This window comes from Anas platyrhynchos, chromosome 8 (genome assembly GCF_047663525.1).
Source record: "Anas platyrhynchos isolate ZD024472 breed Pekin duck chromosome 8, IASCAAS_PekinDuck_T2T, whole genome shotgun sequence".
NCBI classification, from domain to species: domain Eukaryota; kingdom Metazoa; phylum Chordata; class Aves; order Anseriformes; family Anatidae; genus Anas; species Anas platyrhynchos.
In genome coordinates this window covers 39430620-39456247 of record NC_092594.1, presented here as the reverse complement: position 1 = coordinate 39456247, position 25628 = coordinate 39430620, and the positions used below count along the sequence as shown (strand labels likewise).

The following is a 25628-nucleotide window of genomic DNA, read 5'->3' as shown; positions in this document are numbered from 1 at the left end:
ACGAACATACATTCAAGTATTCACACACAAAAGATTGTGGCATGTTATATTGCTGCATTGGTCAAAGAGAAGCTTGACATGAGCTGGCAATGTGTGCTTGCAGCCCAGAAAGCCAACTCCCAAGGGAGGGCCACAAAAACGATCAAGGGGCCGAGAGCTGGGGTTGTTCAGCTTGGAGAATGCTCAGGCTCCAGGGAGACCTTATAGTGGCCTTCCAGTACCAAAAGGGGGCTACAGGAAAGGGGGAATGACTTTAAACTAAAAGAGGGTAAATTTAGATCAGATATAAAGAATAAGTTCTTTACTCAGGGGGTGATGAGGAACTGGCACAGGTTGCCCAGAGAAGGTGTGGATGCCTCATCCCTGGAAGTATTCAAGGCCAGGTTGGATGGGGCTTTGAGCAACCTGGTTTAGGGAAAGGTGTCCTGCCCATGGCAGTGGGTTGGAATTAGATGACCTTTAAGGTCACTTCCATACGAAACCATTCTAAGATTCTTGAATGTGATTTGCTTATAGCTTCACTAAACTCTGTAGAACAATATTGAATTTCAGTAACGTTAAGAAGGGCCAATGTAGCCTTTCATATCAGATAGATTTTGTAAAGGTACTTAGATCATATTAACGTAAAGGTACTTAGATCATATTAACAAATTCTGACAATTGGGCTGCCAGTAAATTGGTCTGTTCAGCTCATTAAGTAGATGTTTCAAAAGACCTCAGCTTTGTGTACCAAAAATTTCATCTCGTTTTTCTACTTAAACAGGAGAATTCTTTTTAACAGTCAACATTAAAAGTCCCTCTGGATGTTTTAATGCCAAAATGGATTTCCAATGCATGAATAAACTTGGTCCTCTAAAGATTTACTTGAACTTGATATGTACAAACCTGGAACAAGTTAAACTACTCTGTGGATGTGGAAAGGTAAGGAGGAGAATGATCCTGTTGCTGACTGTCGGGTTCTTCCTATTTACATGACAGGAAGTCAATGACCTGGACAAGCTGCAATGTATAACATATTTACCTTCTCCATAGGAAACAATCTCAAAACACTGTAAAATGTTTTATCTATCTGCTTGAATTAATATTCTTCTTGCCACTTGCCATACAGATGCCAATGAGTAATTTTGTAGCAAGAAAGGGTAACTAATTCTTCCCAAGGGTGAATTACGTATCTAAAGATATTAAAAAATATGAAAGGGACTGAGCATGGAAATATACTGAATGCCAGTAATCAAAGAAACATCAGAGGTAGACAACAAAAAGAGAATAGCTAAACAAGGCATTAAGGATGTTAAAAGCTATGAGTAATGATTACTGGGAAATGATCATCTCAGCTTTTAGCTTTTCTTCCTAGCAAGGAATAGAAAGTGACAACTCTATTTTCAGATAAAGGAAGAATTTTGACAGAAAAAGGGGATATATGATATGTGGAAAATGGGGATTCTCATGACACTAGTTTTCTTTGTGCCATGCAGAATAGATCTAATGCTCCTTCACATTGGTGGAGCACTCCCAGAGACTCCCAGTGGTCTTTGGATCAGGCCATTTGTTTAGCAATTAAAGTGATTTCTCAGACCATACCTCCCCCAGGCTGTGAATATTCATTACATGGTGATTCATCTTGAGGTCGTTTATAATGCTTCAGAAGGGTCACAATGGCATCATGACCTAAAGAAAGAGGGAATATAAGGATTTGTAAAACTCAACAGTGTTGTAAAACTCAAGTGACTTGTTGGTAAACTCAACAGTCACTTTAAAAATCAATTTATATAAAATCAGGGGATTAAGAAAAAAAAAAAAAAGAACTGTGTCTCTAAAACATGTAAGCAAGGATGCAAGGATACAGTAATGCTAATCTAAATTTTAATATAATTTTTAACTACAGAAATACTGGGAAAATACCTAAAAGCAAGCATGTTATTTTGAGCTCACCTAATACTAACATGTGATACACGGCAATAGAAAAAAAAACAAAACACCTGATACAGAAATATATAAATGGAGGTTGATCGATGGAGGTTGTTTGTAGTCTTCAAGAAGCCTTAGAAGGGAAACCAATACCTGAAAATATCTCAGTTATGGTGTCTCAAGCTGGACAAAATGTTTACACTATACTGCTATAGATATTTGCTATACTCGTCATTCTTCTTGCAAAGAACCAGAGGTCTGTGTGCACACAATATGCTCAGTCTCTCAGATATCTGATGTACAAAATTCTGCTTGGTAATGCTCAAAAATCCTTTCTAAGCCTTTCAAAGCTCTCTTTTCATTTATTTATTTATTTGTTTGTTTGTTTATTTATTTTTCTACAGTATTTTTCGTACAAAATATTTTGCCAATATCAGGTTTCTGAAAGGCCCTTAAAGTCTACTGTTTTACTTCATTACAATCATTGTCATAATAAATAGTACTGCAATGGTTTGGAGGATGGGGGAACGTTCCAGAGTCCTCCAAATATAACTTGTATTTTTCCCCATTCCCTAGAAAACATACAGAAAAAACAGCATTTTGGAGTTCTTGTTTTGTGCTCACTGTAAAGGGTTGGGCTCAGCATTGCTTATTCATACACACAAGCCAGTAGGAAATGTTCCTGATTGCTGATTACAAATACGAGAGCAGGCAAGAAGAAAAAGACCTCATACTTTTGGAATAAGGTCATGATGCTTTGATCACGTACCAAATGCTATCTTTAATTTCAATAGCTCTTGCAGCTCCATTTAATTGGAGCAATTTCCTGCCTGCTCAGTGAAAAAGCAGAAAAGGTAAGTTAAGCTTTTTTTTTTTTCCCTCTCCTGTTATTAGAAACTATGTTCTCCAGGAAAGATGTTCTGCTGGCTCAGAATGCTGCTAGGAACATGAGCTCACACCAAAGTGTGTCAGAAGAGGAACAAGAGGAACACTCCTCTAAAACATAGTAAATTAATTCAAGGACAGGTTTCTACAGATAACAGCTTTATAGACATCCAAACTCATAGGATACTTGAGATAAATGTTTGAAGTGTTATTGATTAAATTAACATAAATGCTAGCCCAAAGATGGAAACTTCTTCACCAAAGCAATTAAGAGACTACTTAAATATCCTTTCACAGTCCATAAGCATGACAATGCCAGGAAGAATAAACTGCAGGGTAGTCCGCATAAATACATGGCTGTTGAGCACTGATGGGATTCCTTCATAAACTGCCCCAGCATGGGTCTGTAACACGGGGTCCATCCATCAGGAGCAAACTGCTCCCACCCAGTTTCCCTGTGGGCAGCAGCTCCCCCAGACCTGAGCTGCGGCCCGGGACCTGCTCCTGCAGGGGCTCTCCATGGGCCGCAGCCTCCTCCAGGCCACAGCCACCTGCTCCACCAGGGGCTCCTCCACAGGCTGCAGCGTGGAGATCTGCTCCATGTGGGACATCATGAGCTGCAAAGGATCCTCTGCTCTGGCACCTGGAGCAGCTCTTCCCCTCCTTCTTCACTGGCCTTGGTGTCTGTGGGATTGTTTATCTCATGTTTTTCTTGCTCCTCTCTCACTACAGTTGTGCAGCAGGTTTTACCTTTTCTTTATTTTGCTCTCCCAGAGGCACAACCAGCATTGCTCACTGGATCATCTCTTGCCAGCAGTGGGTCCCTTTTGGAGCTGGCTAGACATGGCTCTTTTCTGACATTGGGCAGCTCCTTGTATCTTCTCACAGAAGTCACTCCTGCAGATCATCCTGCTACCCATCCCTTGCCACATATACCCAACACACCATGCAGCTGACATATCAACAGTGTAACAGGAACCATGGAAAATACTCTGCTTTGAGCCATATTTGCAAGAACTGAAGATTGCTAACTCTGATGTATTGTTCCTTTTAATGCCTCCTTCATTAATAAAATTAAATCTCTTCATGTATGTCCCAGCAGCCTTTCTGAACAGGCTGTTTCCTGTTTTAGCAGCACATAAATACTTCTGTCCTTGACTTTGTGTTGAAGTAAACTCATGTTCAACAGAATATCTGAGAAGATAAAAATAAGGGCTTGTTTTTATAACCCTTCACGCCGTGAATTAGAAAGCAGATGGTGAGAGCTCAGTCTACAGGGACTGAAGGGTTATTTTGTGCTCTTATCTCCTGCCTATACTGTTCCTATGAATTTTGTAATGAAAACCAGAAAACTGAAATACCTTTCTCATAAGCCCACATCAAACACGTCTGCTCATCCTTTTCTCCACTGGACCTGCTGGGATCACAAGCTACGAGATTCATATCAGCTCCATTATCCAGTAAAAACTGTACTAGACGAATATGACCATGATAGCAAGCACAGTGTAATCCTAGAACATCAGAGAAGCATGGTAAGCATAACTGTCAAAACACTATAGTAGGCCTTGCAGCAACACATATAAAGAACAAACTAATTTACCTGATAAAGGAATATATTATGAAACAAAAACCTGAGGCAGTAGATGGAAAAATAATGTTGCAAGAACCAATCTATTGCCTGCTATACAGCATGTCAGCATTTACTCTACCACCTACAAATCACATTTAACAACTTTGCATGTGAGGAAAAACAAGTAGAAGCAAAGAAGCCTTTTTTTTTTTTTTTTTTTCTTTGCCTGTAGTAGAGACATGGAGGCATGCAGCCCTTCAGACACCACATCCTATATGTACCAGCCCTAGCAAAATAATACTTTGGCCCAATTCTTAGAACTGCTTAGAAGTCTAACTATGGGAGAATCACTTTATATCACATTTTACTAGTCATATACAAGCTGGCATATCCTCACTGAACTCTTACCATTTTTAAGCCTGTTTGAAAATATATTTAAAAAAAATTCAGATCTCTCTGAGAGGTAATTGGATGCTGATCATTGAATTACCATGTTAGTTACCTTGGAAATCCTTGGTGCTGGTATATGCACTAATACACAATAAAGATGAGGATGTTACCTGTATGTCCATCTCTTCCCTGGTGATTTATGCTTACAACATTCTGGTCAAGAAGAAATTTCACAAGTTCTATGTTCTTTCCATAGGTACAAGCACTGCAAAAATGAAAGAAAAACTGAATGCTACAATCCATAAGAGGACAAATACTTTGTGTAGCCAAAGATTTAAAAAGAATTACAAAGAGATAAAAATGGCATAACATAACAGAATAAAAGATTCTTAGAAATGCAAATGCATGATTAATCCACCAAAGCAAATGTGTTTGTGTCTGTTGTTTCATGAGCATTCTAATTATTCTTGTATAAATTAATAAAGTCAGTTTTTCAAAGTCCTCTTATATAACACTTTGCAGTCTCACAGCATTGTAACCAAACTGTGTTCTACCACCTCATTTCTAGGTTAGAATATCTAGAACCCAGAAGGTTTCTGGGAAGAACTCCAGTCAGCTTCCAAACTTGTCAGAAAGAGGAACTATTATTCATATAGATGTTGGTGGACCTGATGCTCTTCCTACATTTCCTTCCCTGCCTTGCTCCTTGATCACAGTCTGGTTGTACCTCTTAATCCATGTCCTCTCCTGTATGTCAAGACATAAACGTAATATCCATGTTGAGCTCACTTTGTTCTTCACCTGGCTGGTGAGATGCTTGTTATTTCAGGTGTTGCATTGCATGCATCTAGAAATGCTATTCTATTGACAATGGTATTTTAAATATCTCACCTGTGGAAAGCCGTTTCACTGAATATATTTTCTTTAGTGAGACTTTCTGTTCCTGAGAGCTGAATTATTTCCTTTACAACTTCAAACTTTCCATTGTAACAAGCACTGAAGATGAAGTCAGTAAAGAGTTGTTAACAATGCCAACTTTTTAATTAGGTCCAAGCTATGTAAAACAGAGCTTCTCCACATGACTCACAGATGTAAAGGTGTGTCTCCATAGATATTAACCACATGTGGTTGAACTTCAAAACTGCTCTGAAGTAAGAATTTTACAATTTCGTGGTGTCCAAATCGACAGCAGAAGTGCAGAGGTACATGATCTTCGTTGTCCTGAGCATTCACTGTCATTTGAGCCAGAAAGAAACCAAACAAAATATTTTATACTTAACATAACTTCTTCAGAATAATCAATAATACTTTATGTCTATTGCATATACATTATGAAAATCTCTTCTACTAAAATATTGTTTTATATTTTTGTTTTGTTTTTGTTTTGCTTTATATTTTTCCTAAATAAGTGTTAGGAAATTAAATTCAAATTCAAGACTCAAGACTTGATTATCTATAGAATACCATGTTAAAGATGATTTTTAAAAATATCTTTTCTTACCATCAGCTTTGCTTCCCTCTTCCATCAAGAGCTTTGTAATATTGAGAAAGCCTTTGGCAGAAGCTAAATGGAGAGGTCTGTCTCCAACTTCTCCACTTGCATTCACATCAGCTCCAAATTTTAGCAAGAGATGAGTTACCTAATTAGTTCATCAAGATTAATTAAAATATCATATGAAAATAAATCTTTTCACAAAATCAGATAGAATATTGCGCTGGATAATACTATATGTAGGCATCTAATCAAGACTGTGATTATTTTTTCAAAGTGGTTTATGGCAAATAAAGAAACTAATCTTTCAGACCAACATAAAAGGAGCTTCTTAATGTTACTGGATGATGAGGTGCATGTATATGAAAAGAAGGATCTCAGGAACACATCCATGGTTCACACCTTGCTGACATTCAACCACAGAAGTGGAACGTTTTCAATCATGTGAATCTGGTCTCTGTTCTTTCAAAAGCTTTTCCTATAACTCTACAATGCACTCCGGGTAACATGTCACTGAAATGAAAAATACATTCTACCTAGGGCTCATCTTTTGTAACTTGAAAATGGCCCAGAGTACATGCTTTTAGCCGAAGAAAGGTATGGGGAATGACTTACATAAGCCAAAACAGACCCATTATTACATTTGACATAAAAAATATTCAGGGCAAATGAATGGATTGCTACATTAACCATATATGAACAACACTTCAGTAAAAGAAGAGAATTAGAAGATTGGATGCCAGCTTTGGTCAGTTTTTGAGATAGTGTTTCAATAAGTTCATGGTCTGCGTGAATGAAACAAGCACATTTGAACTTGTTATACGCACCATACTTCATGAAAAATCCATCTCTCTAATCCATATTTTTTTCCATGAACTTTAAAGTGTCCATAATTAAATTTGTGAATTTTAAGGAAAACCAATAGAATTGCCATTCAATTATTAGTAGGTAATGATATTCACCTCCTTAGAGAGACTTAAGATAGTGTACTCACATTACATTCCTTATGAAATCTCTGAAATGTGGGATGAGTAAGAGTCAAATTAAATGTGTCTATGGGTCCAAGCCTGTTATAGGTTAATGGAGCTGTCTAGATAATCATTTGTTTCAAGAGACCCAGAGGGAAGATACCAATTTTTGTATGGTCTAGCGTAGAGGACTAAAGTGTAGATATTTCCTGTTAATATTCAGACTCTAGAGCAACCAGGAATTGACTTCAGTACATGAGCTCTTTTCATGGTAGGTCCCTCTTAAAGGTAAAGTAAAAATATCTAAGAATAAACCTGAAGTTTTCTGGAGTATTCCAACACTCAACTTTCAGAAACTCAACTTTTCAGAAATTGCTCCACTTAGTTACCTGTTCATGCCCATAATATGCAGCAATATGCAATGGGGTGAAAAATACTGCATCCTGAACATTCACATAAGCTCCATGCTGCAAAAGAATATCAACAGCCTAGAAGGAAACAGATAGAAAATTCCAGTTAGAAGCACTATATATATGAGGTCAGCTAGTAAAACAAGATTTCTAATCCTTACATCACCAATTTAAAAGAAGCAAAAAGCCCTAAACAAGCAAGATATAAAAGTGAAGAACTATGTATAAAGTGTAAAAGTGATTAATTTACAGTACTTTATCTGAACACTGAATGTCACTGATGCTTTATAAATTAGCCTGAAGATGTTTGCCAGTAAAAAACTTGAGTTGCAAAGCCAAAGGCACAGAAACGAGTCTGTCCTTTAATTTTCTTTTAACCATTATGAACAAAGAGCAGTAAACATATCAGAGTTTTCAGAAGTAAATAAAACAGAATGAAAGATCCTTTTAAATGTAAATGCATGCAGGTAAATCCTCAAGCATAATTCCCTCATTGTGTAAAGATTTCTTTGTATTTTAGAAGATAATAGCCCTTTGGCTTCAACATATAACCTTAAGCATTTTCTTTCAAATTATCACTTTTTCAACTTTCAGGAAACCAATGTTGTCATAAACAGCTATTAATCATCAAACACTGGGTTTCTGAATAACTGTCAAAATAGAAGTCTGAAATGAAACTGCCTTGAATTATTTATCGAAGCTTAAAAAGCGGCTAATCTATCTTTTTCTTTCTTTCTTTCTTTCTTTCTTTCTTTCTTTCTTTCTTTCTTTCTTTCTTTCTTTCTTTCTTTCTTTCTTTCTTTCTTTCTTTCTTTCTTTCTTTCTTTCTTTCTTTCTTTCTTTCTTTCTTTCTTTCTTTCTTTCTTTCTTTCTTTCTTTCTTTCTTTCTTTCTTTCTTTCTTTCTTTCTTTCTTTCTTTCTTTCTTTCTTTCTTTCTTTCTTTCTTTCTTTCTTTCTTTCCTTCCTTCCTTCCTTCCTTCCTTCCTTCCTTCCTTCCTTCCTTCCTTCCTTCCTTCCTTCCTTCCTTCCTTCCTTCCTTCCTTCCTTCCTTCCTTCCTTCCTTCCTTCCTTCCTTCCTTTTTCTTCATATAAGGGAGTCTTTGTGAACACTCAGTGGCTCACAACATGCATTATCTAAGCAGTTCTCTGTATCGTTCTGATGAAAATGTTTGAGGCTAATGATAGTGAAGGCTGCTGGACTGTGAATCACCCACAGTACAGTAGTAAGTGGGCAACACCTTCCTAGCAGTCTAAAGAAATCACAAAGAAGGGGCAATAGCCAGCTTATATGCTTATATTCATACCTGTATCTCCTCATTGAGACTTCTATTGATCATGTCATTTAATGCCAGCTATGATGATGCACATTTCTGTCAACTTGTATCTAAGCTGAGACCACCAAACCATTTCACACACGCAACGATGTGGCTGGTCCTTTAAATCCATGTCATTCTCAAGTACTCAGAGAACTAAAACCTGTTACTACGCAATATTGGTGTCCAGGGATTATTCCTTTACACAATTTAAATTTATTTTTTTTCCGTATGACTGACAATACATTTTCTGTGTGAGGTCCATTCCCTGACATACTCAGGTTTGCCTGTTGCTAATTGATTTTAACTATTTTGTTATGATGTCAGCTGTATGCCTCCCCTGGAAATAGGACCAAAATCCAATTCTGTTTCTTCAAAACCCAGGGACCTCAACAGGATACAAAAAGGCCCAGTGGATTACAGAAGAGACCTAAGTGTTTCAAGGACTAAGCCCTTATACTGAAAGCAGACCAGGGGAGAAAACAATTGCTATATCTGTTGTCCCGTGGAATTATTCTTCAGCACCTCAGTACTAACAGGGAATGCTGGACATCTTTGTCAAATAGCATTCTTCAGAAACTAAAATATCCTGGGAGCATATGTGGTGGTACAGCATACTAGGCAGGGATAGACATACTTCCGATGGGAATGGGATAAACAGTGAGCAGCATTCATGACTTAGATTACAAACAAGTCCCAGAAGCTGATGCTTGCATTTGGCTGCTGTGGTTTTGCTCCAGGAACATGAGATCTGAGCACATGCAAGTAAGGAGGCAGAAAACGGCAAGAGGAAAAGGACTCCCAAATGAAGGTAATCCTGGAGATGAGAAGTATCCTAAGCAGCCATAGCCAGACTCTGTGTCTACAGAACTAAAAACTAAATGGTCAATTTAGATCTGTAGTCAACATCAAAGTACAGATTAAAAAAAAAAAAAAAAAGAAGAAAGATCTTTAACCTCTCAATGCCTCAGTGTGACTGGGTGCAGTCAGTACAGAGCTATCAGTGCAGATCTACCAAGTTTAAGTCTTGCCTGACCAGCCTGGCTGTGCTCTGTGATAAAACAAGTAGGTTTGTGGGTGAGGGGAGAGCAGTGGCTAAGTGGCTAAACGACTTTTAGCATTTACTTTGACTTCATCATGGCTTTCAACAGTACCTCCCAAATATTCTTGTATCAAAATTGCGATGTTATGGTATAATTGGATGCAAAACTAGCAGGGTAAAAAAAATGGTTCTGAGAAAGAGATCACTGTGAATTTAATAATTTTAAAATGCTGCATTTATTTTGACTTCTAGCTTAAAAATGAGTTATGTCGATTTATTACAAAGGACACTTGGGCAGAAAGCAAAGACATTGCAAATGTCTCACTGTTTTCAGGGAAGCTAGTATCACCAGGTTAATAAAAGCTGCCTGAGTTACAACTCAATACTTCTTCACTGGTGTTTGCTGAACATCTTGTGCTCCCATTCATTGCTGTAAAAGGTGTCCTTCACTTCAATCACCATCACAGTTTGCTGGTAGCTGTTAAAAAGGCTGTGGAATTCAAAACCTGTGAGTTCTATCCCTATTTGTACCTGGTTGAAACTTCAGAAAGAGACAAATACTGAAGAAGATCTTTGATTCCCCATTATCTTGCAGGCATATGTATGCCATGTGAGATTTATTTTATTTTATTTATTTTATTTTATTTTATTTTATTTTATTTTATTTTATTTTATTTTATTTTATTTTATTTTATTTTATTTTATTTTATATTTCCAGAGAAGCTGTGCATGCCTCATTCCTGGAAGTGTTCAAGGCCAGGTTGGATGGGGCTTTGACCAACCTGTTCTAGTGGAAGATGTCTGTGCCCATGGCAGGGGGTTGGAATTAGATGACCTTTAAGGTTCCTTCCTATCCAAACCATTCTGTGATTCTGTGATTCCAGAATCATTCTGGAAAGGTCTGAAAAATTATTGTCAGGTAATACAAGCAGTTGGGAAATGAAGCATTAGCATATAATGAAGGAAATGAAAGAAGAACTAGAGGACATTGAAAAAACTTTTAGACTCACATAAATTTATTTTTTCAAGGCTTCTTAAACTATCTGATCTTACTCCCACTACTAGCAAAATTCAAGTGAAGATGGGAAGTGACAAAATTGCTGAAATAACAGCTGAATTGTGAATGGTAAGTGGTTTATTACTGTAGAAAATTTATAAGATGGGACTATCTCCGTTATCCTCAACATATCCTTGCTACAAAAACATTTACACTTAAGATTCTCAGGTTTGCAAGTTGCAAAAATTAAGTAGCATTGGTTCATCCTGCTTGCAACTCTCAGTCCAGTTCACACATCCAAAGATGTTGTAATCTCAGAATGACAGCTTTTATTTACAAAACAAAATAGGCAATGATACTGGATTTCCAGCATGGTAATACTGGCTAACACATACACGTGCATGAGGCACATGCATTATTTATTTGGCAAAGACCTTCCTGGGCTGGAAACATTTAATGTTTGCAAAAATACCTGAGTTAATGAGAGATTTATTAACCTTATTTGGTAGCATTTCTGATATGGTTTCCAGCATATTTTATAAATTTTCATTAAATTTTCATTCTTCTTATTGAGAATTCCAATTTCCTTTAATAGATAAAGTAAGCAAACAGCATAGTTTTGGTGAAGTAAAATATTACACTAAATCATAGAACAGATGAAATATTTATATACCACATTGGTTCAAATGAGTTAGAACATTCCATTCATGCTGATGGCTTCGAGTATTCTCCTTTTAGAGAACTGCTAGCTGTAATTGTTTCAGGTGTGTTGATGGAATGAAAGCCATAGACTGATTCTTCAGTAAATTGGGGATCAGATCTATTTTTTTTCCCTACAGTTTCCTCTATTTTTCTGTTAAATGTAGCCAGCCATTTTCTGTAGTCAAAGACTCTACAGAATGGATTAGGTATGTACCTCTGCTATTTATTTATTTAATTGTATGAATAACTATTAAACTTATTGAAATCAGGGAGATAACAAAATTCTATTTTCTCTTTCTTAAATTTATTCTATGTGTGTGTGTTTAAATTATTCCATATTTCAATTAATATTAATGAAATTCTGGACAAAATAAGCTATTTAATCTAGCAAAGGAGATTTTTGGCTGACAGACAGTTTCAAAACTCTATAGAGAAAGAAACAAATAAAAGCCTGAACTTGAACTATAGATCTTCAGTTCCCAGCTAAGCCAGTGAACCAAATGAATAATACAGAGTCCTATTCAACTTATGGAGAATACTTCCAATAAAGAGCTGATCACTCCCAAGGAAGAAATCATGGGCTTTTCAAAACTGTTCACAATAAAATTTTCTTATCAAGGTAATGGTCGTATCCATGTAGGATACTCAGCATCTTGGTTTTTCAGTAAGCTCAATAGAAGCTAAAGATGGGAAACAAATAGCAGGACTTCCACTGACATTTGCAAGATAAGGCCAGATATGACAAAAACAACTGGAAACTCCAATGCAGAGAAGAGTATTTTGTATTTCCCACTTATTTACTTATTTGTCTTAAGGATCTTTTTATAAATATGTATTTACTCAATGTTTTTTTGCATCCTCTAATTATATTAGCATCTTTTTATTTTTATTATCTAAATGTAATATTATTAAAAAGATTTATTCCTGATAGAAATGCACTGTAAGAAAGGAAGCTCAGTCTTCTTAGCTCTGGAGGAAAATGCAAACAGAAATGTAGGGCAAACATAACAAGAGAATGAAAAGAATGATGGAAAAAAAAAGTGGCCTTTTCCAAGGACAAATGGCTTCTGTTTTAGAAAACAACATTCTCTGTACTGGCAACACAAACCAATCAGTGCCATTAATGTGAAGTCTTAAACAAGATTTAGTATTAGTTCATGGTGTACATATGCATTTCTTTATATATATTGTAGCAATAAATAAATTTACTTTTGTTCAAATAGTACCTAAATACTATATTACCTGGATTGGAAAATGTGGGAATTTTGTATACAGTATTTACTTCACACTTAGGACTGAAAACATGACTTTTCACATTATTAAATATTAAAACCTGGTCATTTCCTGGCATGAGTGGTGCCAAGGTATTCCCCTTTGCATGTCTTACTAACATGAGGTCTTCTTTTGAAACACTTGGGAAGTTCAAATTATTTCTGTTTTGAGGCTGTCTCTATGATACTAGCACAATAAAAAGCAGTCTGACTTTTAATCAATATATGGTTCTCATTATTTTTATTTAATATGTCTATTGCCTACCAAATGGGTCTAGCTTTCATATTGTTCTCTTTCAGTTTTATTGTTCTTTACATATCCTTTATTTTTATCTAATTCCCAGGATACTGGGATTATAAAGCTCAGTGAGCTCCTGTATTTCTACCTGACAGGCACCAATTTTTCACACAGGTCCAATCATACTTATTATCCTTCTCTATCTTGGATCTCTGTTTTCAAGGGCATGTTGAGCACTTGCCCACACAAATCTATAACGAAAGAATGAGCTCCAAGGCAACATGCAGAACAGTTTTTTCACAACACTGAGACATATGTACTTTATCATCCCTCTAATATTTATTTTAGAAGTTGGAAATGGATACCTTTAATCACTAGCTGAACTTTACAGCTAAACTTGTGTACATAAGTATTCTCAATAGCACCTCTTTTGCAAATATATGAAAATTATTCATGAACGTTTGTCCAAATTCAGAACTGAATTTCATTTACCAAGGAGCTCATATAATGGCATAAAATGAAATGGTTTCAGTCATAAGGACAAGAGAGGAAGTTTCAAATGGGGATATTGTGATCAGCTTCTGGGCTATTCAGCCACTGTGTATACCAGTACATCAGTAGAAGCCAGGGCACAACACCATGCATCTTTGGCCTCTGTGCTTCCTTGCATACCCTTTAATTTGTCAATAAGTCTATCTTTTAGTCTATCTTTTAATACTTCAAATATCTACCAGAAAGTATTATGCCATACAGTATTTCATATAAATTTGGGAGTAATACTGTCACATCAAATAATCTTTGGTAGCTACCATAAGACTTCGTATGAACACTTAAAAGGTTTTATAAAGGGTAGGTCAGATGAGAATTTTCCATCTGCCTCACACTTATTACACTCAAAGGCCCAGAAGTGTACATGGTAACCAAAAGCTCACTTTAGAAGTGGAATAAATTCAGACTTTGGGATGACTGACCTGCACTTTTAGCAAAAAAAAATACCCAAACCTGAAGAAGCAGCAACCCGAGTGCCTTAATAATATGAAATTAGCATATTGTGCATCCAGGTTGGAAACCTGAGGTTGCAAGACAGTCATTCTTTGCATTGGCTGGAGCTGGGTCAGCGAAGAGGTTTCTGTTGTTGCTGTGATTGTTCCTAGGAATCATAGAAGTTAAATTGTGTTTTCTACTGATTGTCAGTTGAACTGCATTCATCTCTCTTTGTATCTGCTTATGTAGTTCTTCCAATAATTGCAACATCATCCAGATTCCACCACATTCAACATTTTTAGACATAATACATTCATATTTATATTTATCTTAAAAGGCTGTGATTTGGAATGCTCCTGAGATTACCATAAGTAACCTATTCACTGTAAAATACCATAGTATTACCAAGTATACATCAAACTAAAATCTACATGGAAGGAAAACACAAATACTTAGAAAATGCATAAACCTTTGCATTTTCAGTGAATGTACTACAACCACTTTGCTTACTACAATGGCAGTACCTGCCACAGTCTGCAGACCTTAGGCCAGCTTTATCACAAAAGGATTTATTCGATGGTCAGTCTCAGCACAGCTGGAAAAGTAGCAGCTATTCAACTGACAATAACCATATGCTGAACATAAGGTATCTGAACACCTCTGTGGAAGATGCCCTTAGAATTCATGAGATATGAGCACAGCAGATTTTCAGTTTTGATGTCAGTATCAACAAGTTTGATTTCTGTTTAATACAGCATAACGAATTTCTTGCTTTATGTATAGTGTGATAATTACTGTACAGAAGTGTACATATGGATGTCTTACAGAGCTCAGAGTTGCCTGCCAAGCAAAACAAACACTACCAATTAGGTCATGAACTTTTCAGTATCCTTCAACTACAACCTTCAGTATCTTTCAACTGCAAAACATGTAAAACACTTTCAGATGTTATAAAAGCCAGCATGTGATGTAAAGTCTCTAGGAATAAAGGCTAGTATACAAACATAGGGACAGCCTATAATACTTTTATGTTAAGAGTGACCTTGAGGAGAGCAATTCAGTACTCAACAGCAGCTCTAGAACAATTTGCAGACATGACAAGACATGTTGTCCTCAAAAGGCAAAACCAGAATACCTGTATTTGAGAGGGCTTTTGCTTTCAAGGACACTTTTTGCTATGCTGTTTCACAGTGAGGTAGGGACTCTGCTTACATTACTCATGTTAATTGGCCTTTTCAGGAACAACATTCACTTGTACGTCTGTACTAGATCCAATATAGCAAGCTACATGAGTGGTCCATATTTTAGTCTTCCTTTGTCCTGTGTTTTACATCTTGCCTTTCCTAGCATTGTAAAATGAAGCACAAGGTTGGAGGAAATGTAACTTAACTTTAAAACACAGTGAATGCCTCACAACTCAGCAAAATGGAAAAGCTTTTATGCATACACAACTATATAAATATGTCCAGTCTCTCTCAATACATGTTGTTCATGTTTGTCAACATTGTTTAGGTCTGAAGACTACATTAACATTGCACACAAGAAAATTGAGTTCAGGTAATACAATTCTATATGGCTTATAGAAAGTTTGGGTATGAAGTATAGCTGTAAATGATAGTAAACTTTTATCTCTTCATGCCATACTGTACTTCTTTACTTAGACATATCTTTATCCCATAATGGTTTAAAAACATGTCCTTACTGCAGCAGATTTTGCCATAGCATAAGGCTCTTACTCAGTTTGTGACTTGAAGGCAGAATATTTTGTCAGTGAACGCATCAACTGTGGGCTCTGGAAAGGACCGCATAGAGAAGGAAAAAAGGTAATGTCTGAAATGAATCATAGTTTGCTGTTAGTAGTGGATCAGAATATGTCGCTCTCAATTGTCAGAAACAGCAGAAATATGCCAGAGACAGCCCCTGTGCTGAGAAGTTAGCTTCTGTGGGTAATGACATACCTTTTCTCATCTCATTGGAACTCACATGCAGAACAGAACAAAATAATCTCATTTCCTTTTGTTTTGCTTCTAGTGATGACTGCTGTAACCAATATTTTTATTACATAATTGTTAAATTGTTCTCACTTTCCAGGGACAAAAAAGGAGACTGGAGAATAAACAAATACAATGGCATCACTGAAGTCCAGAGCAAAATACCTATTAAGTGGCATAGTTGACCTTTCATTTATGTAGTGGCATGCTTACACAGCCTTCTGCAAATATCATGCAGAACTCCCACACCTGCAGCCTTGGCATCAGAACACTACAAACCAGTGACCACGTACTCATCGGTGCTGGAAGGGCAAGGACATTACTTCAGGCAGTGATAAATGCAAGTCTATGCGACTAAGTCTTTGAAAAAAGAGCTGTTCATAGGACTATTTAGAAAACATGACCCTCAGCTTGCATCAAAATCCCATACAGTGAGTTTAGCCAAAACTAGACACATGGTATTGCACTAGCAGATCTCAGTACAAGACTCTGCTTTACAAATATGACAGGAGGCAGCAATTAAAAACAAATAAATAACAACAACAACAAACTCAGCTACAAAAGGTACTTGTTATGAATAGCTCTTTTAGGACACAACGAGGTACTAAACTTGTGCTGGTTAATAAACTTAGTTAACAAGTACAGAGTATGGGGAGGAAACCTCTCCTATTCAGAAAATATTATGAGATAAAAAGACTATTTTAAACAATTTTTTTACTGGTAACACATTCTATAGAATAATTTGAAGTCTTGAAACTCCATTAGAAAGTACAATTTCATTAATGATACGATATATCCTCCAGGTGAAATATAATTCCTTAAAAAAAACATTACCTAGTTACACAGTCCATATTGGAAATACTAAAGAAACACTCCATTAAAAAATAAAAAGATCATTAAAGGGTTAAGTTTCTGGTTAGCATCTCCACCATGTCTTGCACAAAACAAACAGATATGGTGTTTTTTAAACTATTTTGGTAATAGGATACACAAGGAAGAGTTCCATTAAATGATTACAAAAAAACACCTTTATGTCTACTTGAAGGGAATGACATCAGATGTGAGGTTAGGGATGTAATGCTGCAAGGTAAACACACATCCTTTCCCATTCTCAGCTTCAGTTGTGTACAGGCATACAGAGGAGCCTAGTTCTTCCATCCCAAAACTTTAACCTTCAAAATATGAATTATTAGCCAGCCCTGTTAAGACGCTTCCTCACTTGCAGACAAACAGATGCTATAGATTGATTTGTCCCCTGATCGCTGTGAGAGTTGTTGACTGAAACACTGAAGACTGACAGGTTTTTAATTGAATTCTTTGGTGTCCATCTGTAAATTGTGTTAACCTTCTTTCCATTTAATCTTCATCATATACACAGGCTCTCTACAGAACGCAAGGTTTCTTCAGACTAGTCAGAGACAGTAAGTCAAAGAAAGAAAATCTAAACGGTCTAGATTAAGAAGTATTACGGTTCCTCAGCTGAACTTCAGTAGCTACCCTCGTACATTCTTACACCAGGTACTTACATGTTGGCAGATTTCTTCAGACGGTATAGAAAATTTCTAGAGTTATCATTTCTCCAACAAAACTGTTTGTTTGAAAAGAAATGTCTTATCTCCATTTCATTCCATATAAAATTATTTAACTATTTATAGCTACATATGTGTAATAAACAGTGTGTACATCTGTATAATCTGACTGAGAATGTAGCAGAAGAGATGGCTTTCTTTATATCAGTAATCTCAACAACTGTGGTAACTTGTGTGTTCATAAAACATACATTCTTTCTTGCCATGCACATACGTGTAAGTTCTTTTTCGTTCAAAACTACAGCCACTTTTTGTTCCAGTTATCCAGCTGAACTCTTATATTGGAAGTGCAATTATAAGTCTACGACGTAATACTAAATTCACAGCTTAAAGCTGGTTATTAATATCATCTATATTTCCTTCTTCATAGTTAGTTACTTTTTTCTTGCATTTCTTGCTTATCTCTCTTCAAAGAAATCTGATGTTTCTGTCTTGTTGAATTAGTCTAGCACTCCATAAAAGTCAAAACTTACCAAACAGAAGACAAAATCTTTGTTTGCTTAAAGGACCCAAAGAAGATAAAAATTAAAATACCCACATTCATACATATGTTTTATAATAAACCCTTCATTACCAAAGTAATTTTGCACACTCAGTACTTCACAAGGTTAAAAAAATAATAAATTACACTGAGTGAGCTGTTGCCAGGGTGACAGAAGTGAGATATAAAAAATGACTGAACTGAGGTGGTAAATGAAAAGAAAACAGTTTCATGACTGACAACATGTCTAGAAAGGAAAGGGCCTGATTATAGGTATTCAGGGAATCTCATCCCTCTCTTCATTCCTGTACTCCCCAAGAGAAAGGCTTCTTGGGACAACAATGGAGATGGGAGTCTCCAACTGACAGGCGACTTACCAGTATGGGTGTCTGAGATTTGTGCTACAAATGACTTACCCTGATAATAGTTTTCTCTGTACTAAGCTAAAACAGCTCTAAACTGAGAATCCCTCTCCCCTTTCGAAGTAAAAATGTCAGAGATGTGGAGCAGAGCCTGTGAGACCTAGCAGAGGAAATAAACCTCTTTTATTGTGCTTCTTTCACACTCAGAGGGACAGCATTTCTAAGCCTCAGCCCATATCCAGGTTCAGGAATTCTGACACGTATGAATGACAATGTTTCATCATGTATCTATTGGTTAATGCTTCTGATATTTAAGGCAATGTTGTTTATTGCCAAGACTTTAAAGATATTTTTATTAAAGTAAGAGATGTACAAACAGATCTAGGCCCTTTGGGCATATATGTTCAATGTAAAAATCAATATACAGATATGTTTTTCCCCAAAATGTACATAAATAAATAAATAAATAAATTATACTAAACCAATTCTGAGTTTTGTTTTGAATAGTATCGATCTCATACAAAATGACTTCCTAATATTGGCACTCACTCATATCATTTCCTGTACACAGGAGTAGAAACATACCTCATGATGACCAGCTATTGTGGCAATATGAAGGGCTGTCAAGGCTCCATATCCAACTTGCTGAATATCAGCTCCACCATGCAGCAGTGCTGTTACTAGTTCTGCATTGTCCTAAAAGGTATGCATGTAAAACACCATTTCTGGACTCAGGTATCAAACATACTCACAATATCAAACACATTCTTCCAGGTGTAACAACAGCAATGGGAACTATCAAATAATAGTGATAAAGTCATGCTTGAGAAAATGTTAACAAATTTAGTTAATAATTTCTCCTTTAAAAACAGTGAAATTAAGCACAGAGAATTAAAATGATTGGTCTGGTGGTAGAATTAATAGGAGAAGCCACACCATTTTTCTCACTATTACTTGTCCTAACTGAACCAAACAGAGCTATCATAATTTTTACTTCTTAGGGATCTATCTTCCATCATCATCCAGCCCAGAGAAGAGACTTCTCCAATTTTTATTCACTGTTTGCTAAGGAGAAGTGTACACAATGTAAAGACAAAAGAGATGCTAAAAGCTCCAAACTTACTTATTGCTCTCTTTCTCCCAGAAATAATCACTAAATGAGTTCAGGCCAAGAATGAATCAATGACAGAGAAACAGCAGTTAAAATATGCCTTTGGAAGTACAATATTTGTTCATACTGAAGTGGTTTTCCTATTGCCAGGAATTATTAGGAATTTATTTGTGATAACAATGGACAGCAAAAAGTTCATATCCCTTTTCCTATCAAATAGTTTTAGACACAGGTTGCATGTTATAAGTTATAAGGATTGAACAATGTAGTTTAGAATATAAACTCCTAAATTTGATCTTAGTTTGCTCTAAAAAGCTAAATGCTTTTGTAGATCTGGAGCTAGTCTGTAGATGGATTAATTTTCCAAGATGCTCCATCTGCATAATAAGAATCATAACAACCCTTTTGAAAAAGGCAGTCTTTGCTCTGTTCCTTGCTACTGGTATTGTTGTCTTAACAGATGAATATAATGGTGAAGAAAATTAGAATTACATCGGCACATGAAACTTGAGGAAGAACAACAAAAAAGAAGCAAAAACCAGAGAAATTGTAAAATAGAGTCCTTTGAGATTATTTCTATTAATAGCTATAGTGTTAAAAATAATAATCCGCTATCCTGAGTTGCATTGCATAATTTAATCAATATTTCTAAAGCAACATCATATCCCCATGGATGACAGTGCAAAAATAAATGCTGATTTCCTGTACATGTGCTCTGTATAGGTTATTTTCCTGTTCATTGGAAATGTGAAATTGATATTTTCACTGGAAGTAGCAATTAAAGAGTTCAACTGGAGAGTTCAGACATCTCAAACTGCTCAATTCTGATTGCTTTTCATCAATTCTATTTGAAGTAGTTTACCTTCTATTCAAAATAGTTTACCTTGTAAGCTGCCAAGTGCAGAGCGGTAAATCCATTTCTTGTTAATCTGGATGGGCGCAGTCCTTTTAGCATAAGAGTTCTAATATGTGATTTGTTACCTTTAGAATGAAAATTGGAAATCAAAATTATTTACAGAAAAAACATGCAGGTGGGAGTAAGAAACATCAGTGTGAGTTTGAAAGCAAAGAAAAATAGGTAATAAAAATTTTGCACCCTTAAAATTGAATTAAGCACCATCTCCTTACACACTGGGACCTGGCCGTGAAGTGGCTTGCTGTTCATACTTCAATAAGAATTGGTTAAGGAAAGTTGAGCTTCTAAAGAAACAGAATCCTCTTTTAACATCCAGACTATGCTACAAAGAATTCCATTAATTAACAGATGCTTCCAGAAGCTCTGGTTTCTCAGACACATAACTCTACGTCCTTTCAGAAGTGAAGCTTTGGTCTCCCTCTGTACACAGTATTATTATAACAATGATACTTCTGATGGATGATAATGAATACCAGCTTGAGAAAGTAGCTTTATTCCTACTTTTCTGATGCAGTGATGATCTCAAAAAATGTTTTTCCTTCTGAATAATCATGACTATATTTAAGGACAATGTCAGCTGTAATAACTAAATGCTCACATACTCTAGCTAATTAATTGTGTATGTTTTCTTAAACTTCCTCTCATCATTCCCACCAGTTACTCTAATGTTACCAAGTACTAATGTCATCTTTAGATATGATCTTGTACTCTCTAAAATTAAGAGTAAAGATCCACTTGGTGTTCAACAGTGCAGGATCCAGTCCTCCTTGATGATAACATCTAAGATTGAGCAAATAATTTATGCATATTATTAGTACATATTTTGTGGAGCTGAAACGTTAGGGTAAAATTCTCTTTGCTTGTCCCAGCAAATGTAAAAAGTGCAAAATTGTTCATGAGCTAATGGCTCACTAGGTGGATAACAAAGGAACAATGTGGGTTAGATTTACACACTTAATTAAATTACACACTTAACGTGCATTTGTGAACATGCCGGAAGACATCGTGCATTCTTTTCTTGCATACCCTGATTTGTTATCTGCAAAAATCCTATCAGCTGATATTTTTCAACAGAGCGTTTGAGTTATTCTTTTTATCACTTTAATATAAAATACATATATATACATTTTACTAGAAAAATGGCTATACATTGTATAAAAACACATGTAAAAAATAAATAAATGTGTTATGTATTGCAAAAAAAATAAATAAAAATTAAAACTAGCTCCCTATCCTGAAGTCTATGCCATGTACAGAATACATAATTGTAGAAAATATTACCTGATGAATATGGATGGATTAACTAATGAATATAGTAAGTAATTTTGAAATAATTGAACATTTGTAATAAAATATGCCACATTATCAGTCACAACTTCTCTTGGACTGAAGAATCAGTTACAACAAGGTTTGGTGTAACTTGATTCAACCAGCTTGGCAAATAGCGTTCCAATACTTGTGGATGCTTATCCAAGTGTCAGCAATGACAACACAAAGAAAGAAATTGACTGAAGATAAAATCTTCCTGACAGTTATTAGACAGAACAAATAATAACCAGGTAAATAAGATGCTTAATAAACATATTTCAGATACATACCCCCACATATGCAACATAAATGAAGAAGAGAAAGGCCATTTTCTGTGCGGTAATTTAAATTGACTTTGCAGAATGCTTCATCAGAGCTGAAGAAAAAGATTTTTACAGATGATTACTGTTTTCATCTTTTAGCATAGTTTCTTTCATTTGGAAAACATTTAAAGGGAAATCTCAGTGGAATTTTGTGGAGACACAGTGCTGAATTTAGACCCAGTTTGCACTCTGTAAATATAGAAATACTTTACTGATATCAAGTCAGTAGTCCAGAAATATCTTTCAGTAACTTAAGTTAGTGGCTAACTTTGATTGTTTTCTGAACAATAAAAAATAAAAAGCTTTTCAGGAAGTAAGTCTATGTTCTCCAAAAGATATCTCAGAAACAAAATAAAATCATTAAATATTTATATTTAAATATTTATATGAAAGAACTACAGAAGCACATACATTCCTTTAAATCTTACACATGTAGCTGTAACATTATTAAGAATTATACATAGGCTTTTCATTTCTGACAGCATTGAATGGAGCTGTCAGAATCCCCAGATTACTACTGTACCGGAATTACCAGCATTTAAGGTCTGGTTTCATCCAAATCCAGTCCTTCCTCTGAATCAGAAATACTGGGGCAAGAGAAGGGGTATTTGTTTTGGGAACGTTTGGTATTTTCAGACATGCTCAAGCATCAGCAATTAGGAGAACCAAGCAGTAGGTTTGTCTGGGAATCTGCAGACCTCAGTGGAAGTTTAGGAATCCTAGGTCTCCTCCTAATTCCTTTCGGAGGACATAATTGCATGTTTTAGAGAAATGAAATTCTCACTTTTTATTTTTAGGGTGGTCTTCTTAGTAAATCATTGCTTTACTAACTCTGAGATATAGGAATAGGATAGGGACAACTTTTATACAAGAAATGACAGGTGCCATGCTACTTGTAGATTGACTTTTATAAATTTACTTTTCACTATTGCAGCTGTGCTTCCCTGCGCTCCCCTCTGCCCTCCCCCCCAAAAACAATTCACCCATTGACGTGTATATATTCCCTAAATGTAAAGTGGGGCTAATGAAATTTATTTCCTCTGCTGGGCTTTGAAAAAATTGTTTTATTTACCTTCCAAATCTTTCATGGCAGGGATTTTAATAGCTACTTATTAGATTTCAATCAGGCAAATTAGCATCTTCTACTTATCTTCTAACAGCTATCCTGTTTCTTAGTCCTAACTTCTTCTAATAAATAAAACTTACTGGGGAGGAGGGAGGGGGGAATCACTTATTTTTTCTGATACTTCAGAGAAAAGAAGTTTTCAGAAAATAACCACTGTTACTGTAGAAAACTTTTTTTTTCTTTTTGTTTTTAATAGGCCAGTTTTGGATTACAGATATTTTAGAAATCTGTCTGGTTCCTGGCTAATAATAATAATAATAATAAAGCCTTGTCAGTACAACATAACCAGTGTCCACCATTTCTCTGAGCAGTGCTCTTTATCTAAGAAGAGGAGTTTGGCTGATATCTTAAAGAGACTTGCTTCAGTTGGCAAGATGGACTGAGAAACTCTGCTGCAACAGATCTACTAGCCTTGAAATTGCTGTTTCTTGTTTCTTTTATCTAATACATCTATATGCTATATCTCTATATGGTGTATCTCAATTTTGAGTGTATTGCAACTGTTTTGCTTTTCTAAAATAATGAGTACTCTGGCTACAGTTTGTAAAGATAATTACTAATAAACAGGCTTAAAATTAAGGAAGTGCTGAAGTATCTTACCAGATCACGGCCAAAATTGTCAGCATATTACAAAATCAAGCCCGATGACTTCCTTCAATTAACAAGCTCAAACAGTGACAGTTATTCTAGCTGAAATTGACCAAGATGCATAATTTGTATCACCTTATTTATTTATTTATTTATTTATTTATTTATTTATTTATTTATTTATTTATGTTGAGTTTGTGATGTATTCTGATTAGAATCCTCTATTTTTTCAAGTGGCTTTGATATCTGAAATTATTTACCAGATAATTTTCTTAAATTAACTTATTCATAGTCAATGGGATGGGTGTTTTCTCTGTTTGAGCTTTTCAGGTGATGAACATGTAGGTATGTTACTTTGTTGGGTACACACGGTTATTAGCATGTGATGTCCTGAGAAAGTGACTGCAGTTATGAATTTGAAATTCACTTCTGGAAGACAATCTGCTTAAGTGTTTAAGATTTTTTACTTAATTCCTGTTCCTGACTAAAGAAACACACAATAAAACTTAAAGTACATAATAAAATTAGACATACCATTAAATCTAATTTGTTTACAAAACCATATAGATGTTTGCTACAAAATGTTGATTTAGTAATTAACAGCCACTAGTTCTGGTACTGTCCTGAGACTTTTACCCACAACTGTAAGGACATGTTCCAAGAAATACACTAAAGAACAGGCTCCTTCCATAAGAAAACACTTGAACCTCAAAATATTGTTTAATAGCAAATACTCATCTGAAAGGCATTCATAAGCAGGTTTCCTGAATATTTTACCTAAAAACATGCTTCAGTTCTGCCAGCTCCTTTTCTTTGATTTGCAGGTCATCTTCTAATCGTTCTATGATTATAGCATATGATTCACTAACTTTCTTCTTCCATTCATCTAGCAACAACAAAAAAAAAAACGACTCATGAAACCTTCAAAACATACAAAAACCAGGAACTGAAATCTGAATGTACCACTAACCAAAACACTAAATTTTAAACACACAATTATACACTATTTCATATATTTTTCTATTGAAGTAAGAAAGTTTAATTACAATGTGACAGCCATGAAATCATTCTTGCTACAACCCACATAGATACATATAGACCGATTTCATAGACAACTAATACATATGAATCCTTATCAGAAATATTTTTAATTTGTACAAGAGAAAACTTTAACCATAGGTTGCATTTTTCAATTCTTATTACCTAAATCTTAGCATAGACACACAGCATAGAAAGACCAAAGTTTTAAGGTTTTTCTAATGAATTATGAGTTAAATCAATACAATAAATTAAGCTAATATGATCTTACATGATAGCACAAAGACTTTTACAGACTGCATATATGATTTGGATTATTCAGTGTAAACTAACAATATAACACCTTATCCGTGAACTCAAGAGTAAATTAGCAATGAGTTATTTAATCAAATATGATTTGCTTCTTGTAGATGGAGGTATGGTATATTGTATTTAAAAAAGCCAACATTAATTACCAGTACAAGTTTGGGTTGGTCTAGATTTATAATTTCCCATTTGTTCAATGTATCTTCTTTGTTTCAGCAAAGTCTTGCAGTAATACGATTCCTTGTTCAAGAGCAGTGACAGTCCCACTGAAAAATACTTTGATAGTCTCTGGCTAAAAATAAACCCTGCGCCAAATGGA

The 25628-nt window shown here is 35.5% G+C and overlaps 1 protein-coding gene across 3 annotated transcripts in view; it reads right to left on the bottom strand.

Annotated features, from left to right (window-relative positions):
• Nucleotides 1–25628, bottom strand: part of TNNI3K (TNNI3 interacting kinase) — a 68165-nt gene extending 42537 nt beyond the window's left edge. Inside the window, exons 1-12 of one of the 3 annotated variants that reach the window (XM_038182655.2) lie at nt 25459–25628; nt 24743–24851; nt 22219–22304; nt 20588–20685; nt 19179–19289; nt 7603–7701; nt 6255–6393; nt 5841–5985; nt 5645–5749; nt 4924–5018; nt 4155–4304; nt 1582–1668 (exon numbers count right to left, since the gene is read on the bottom strand). In XM_038182655.2, coding sequence (XP_038038583.2) covers nt 1582–1668; nt 4155–4304; nt 4924–5018; nt 5645–5749; nt 5841–5985; nt 6255–6393; nt 7603–7701; nt 19179–19289; nt 20588–20685; nt 22219–22304; nt 24743–24851; nt 25459–25498 — 1264 coding nt within the window. In that variant the 5' untranslated portion in view covers nt 25499–25628. Of the gene's footprint in view, nt 1–1581; nt 1669–4154; nt 4305–4923; nt 5019–5644; nt 5750–5840; nt 5986–6254; nt 6394–7602; nt 7702–19178; nt 19290–20587; nt 20686–22218; nt 22305–22774; nt 22920–24742; nt 24852–25458 lie in introns of those variants that run through there. The other 2 variants (XM_005019200.6, XM_072042093.1) reach the window with 2 other exon arrangements.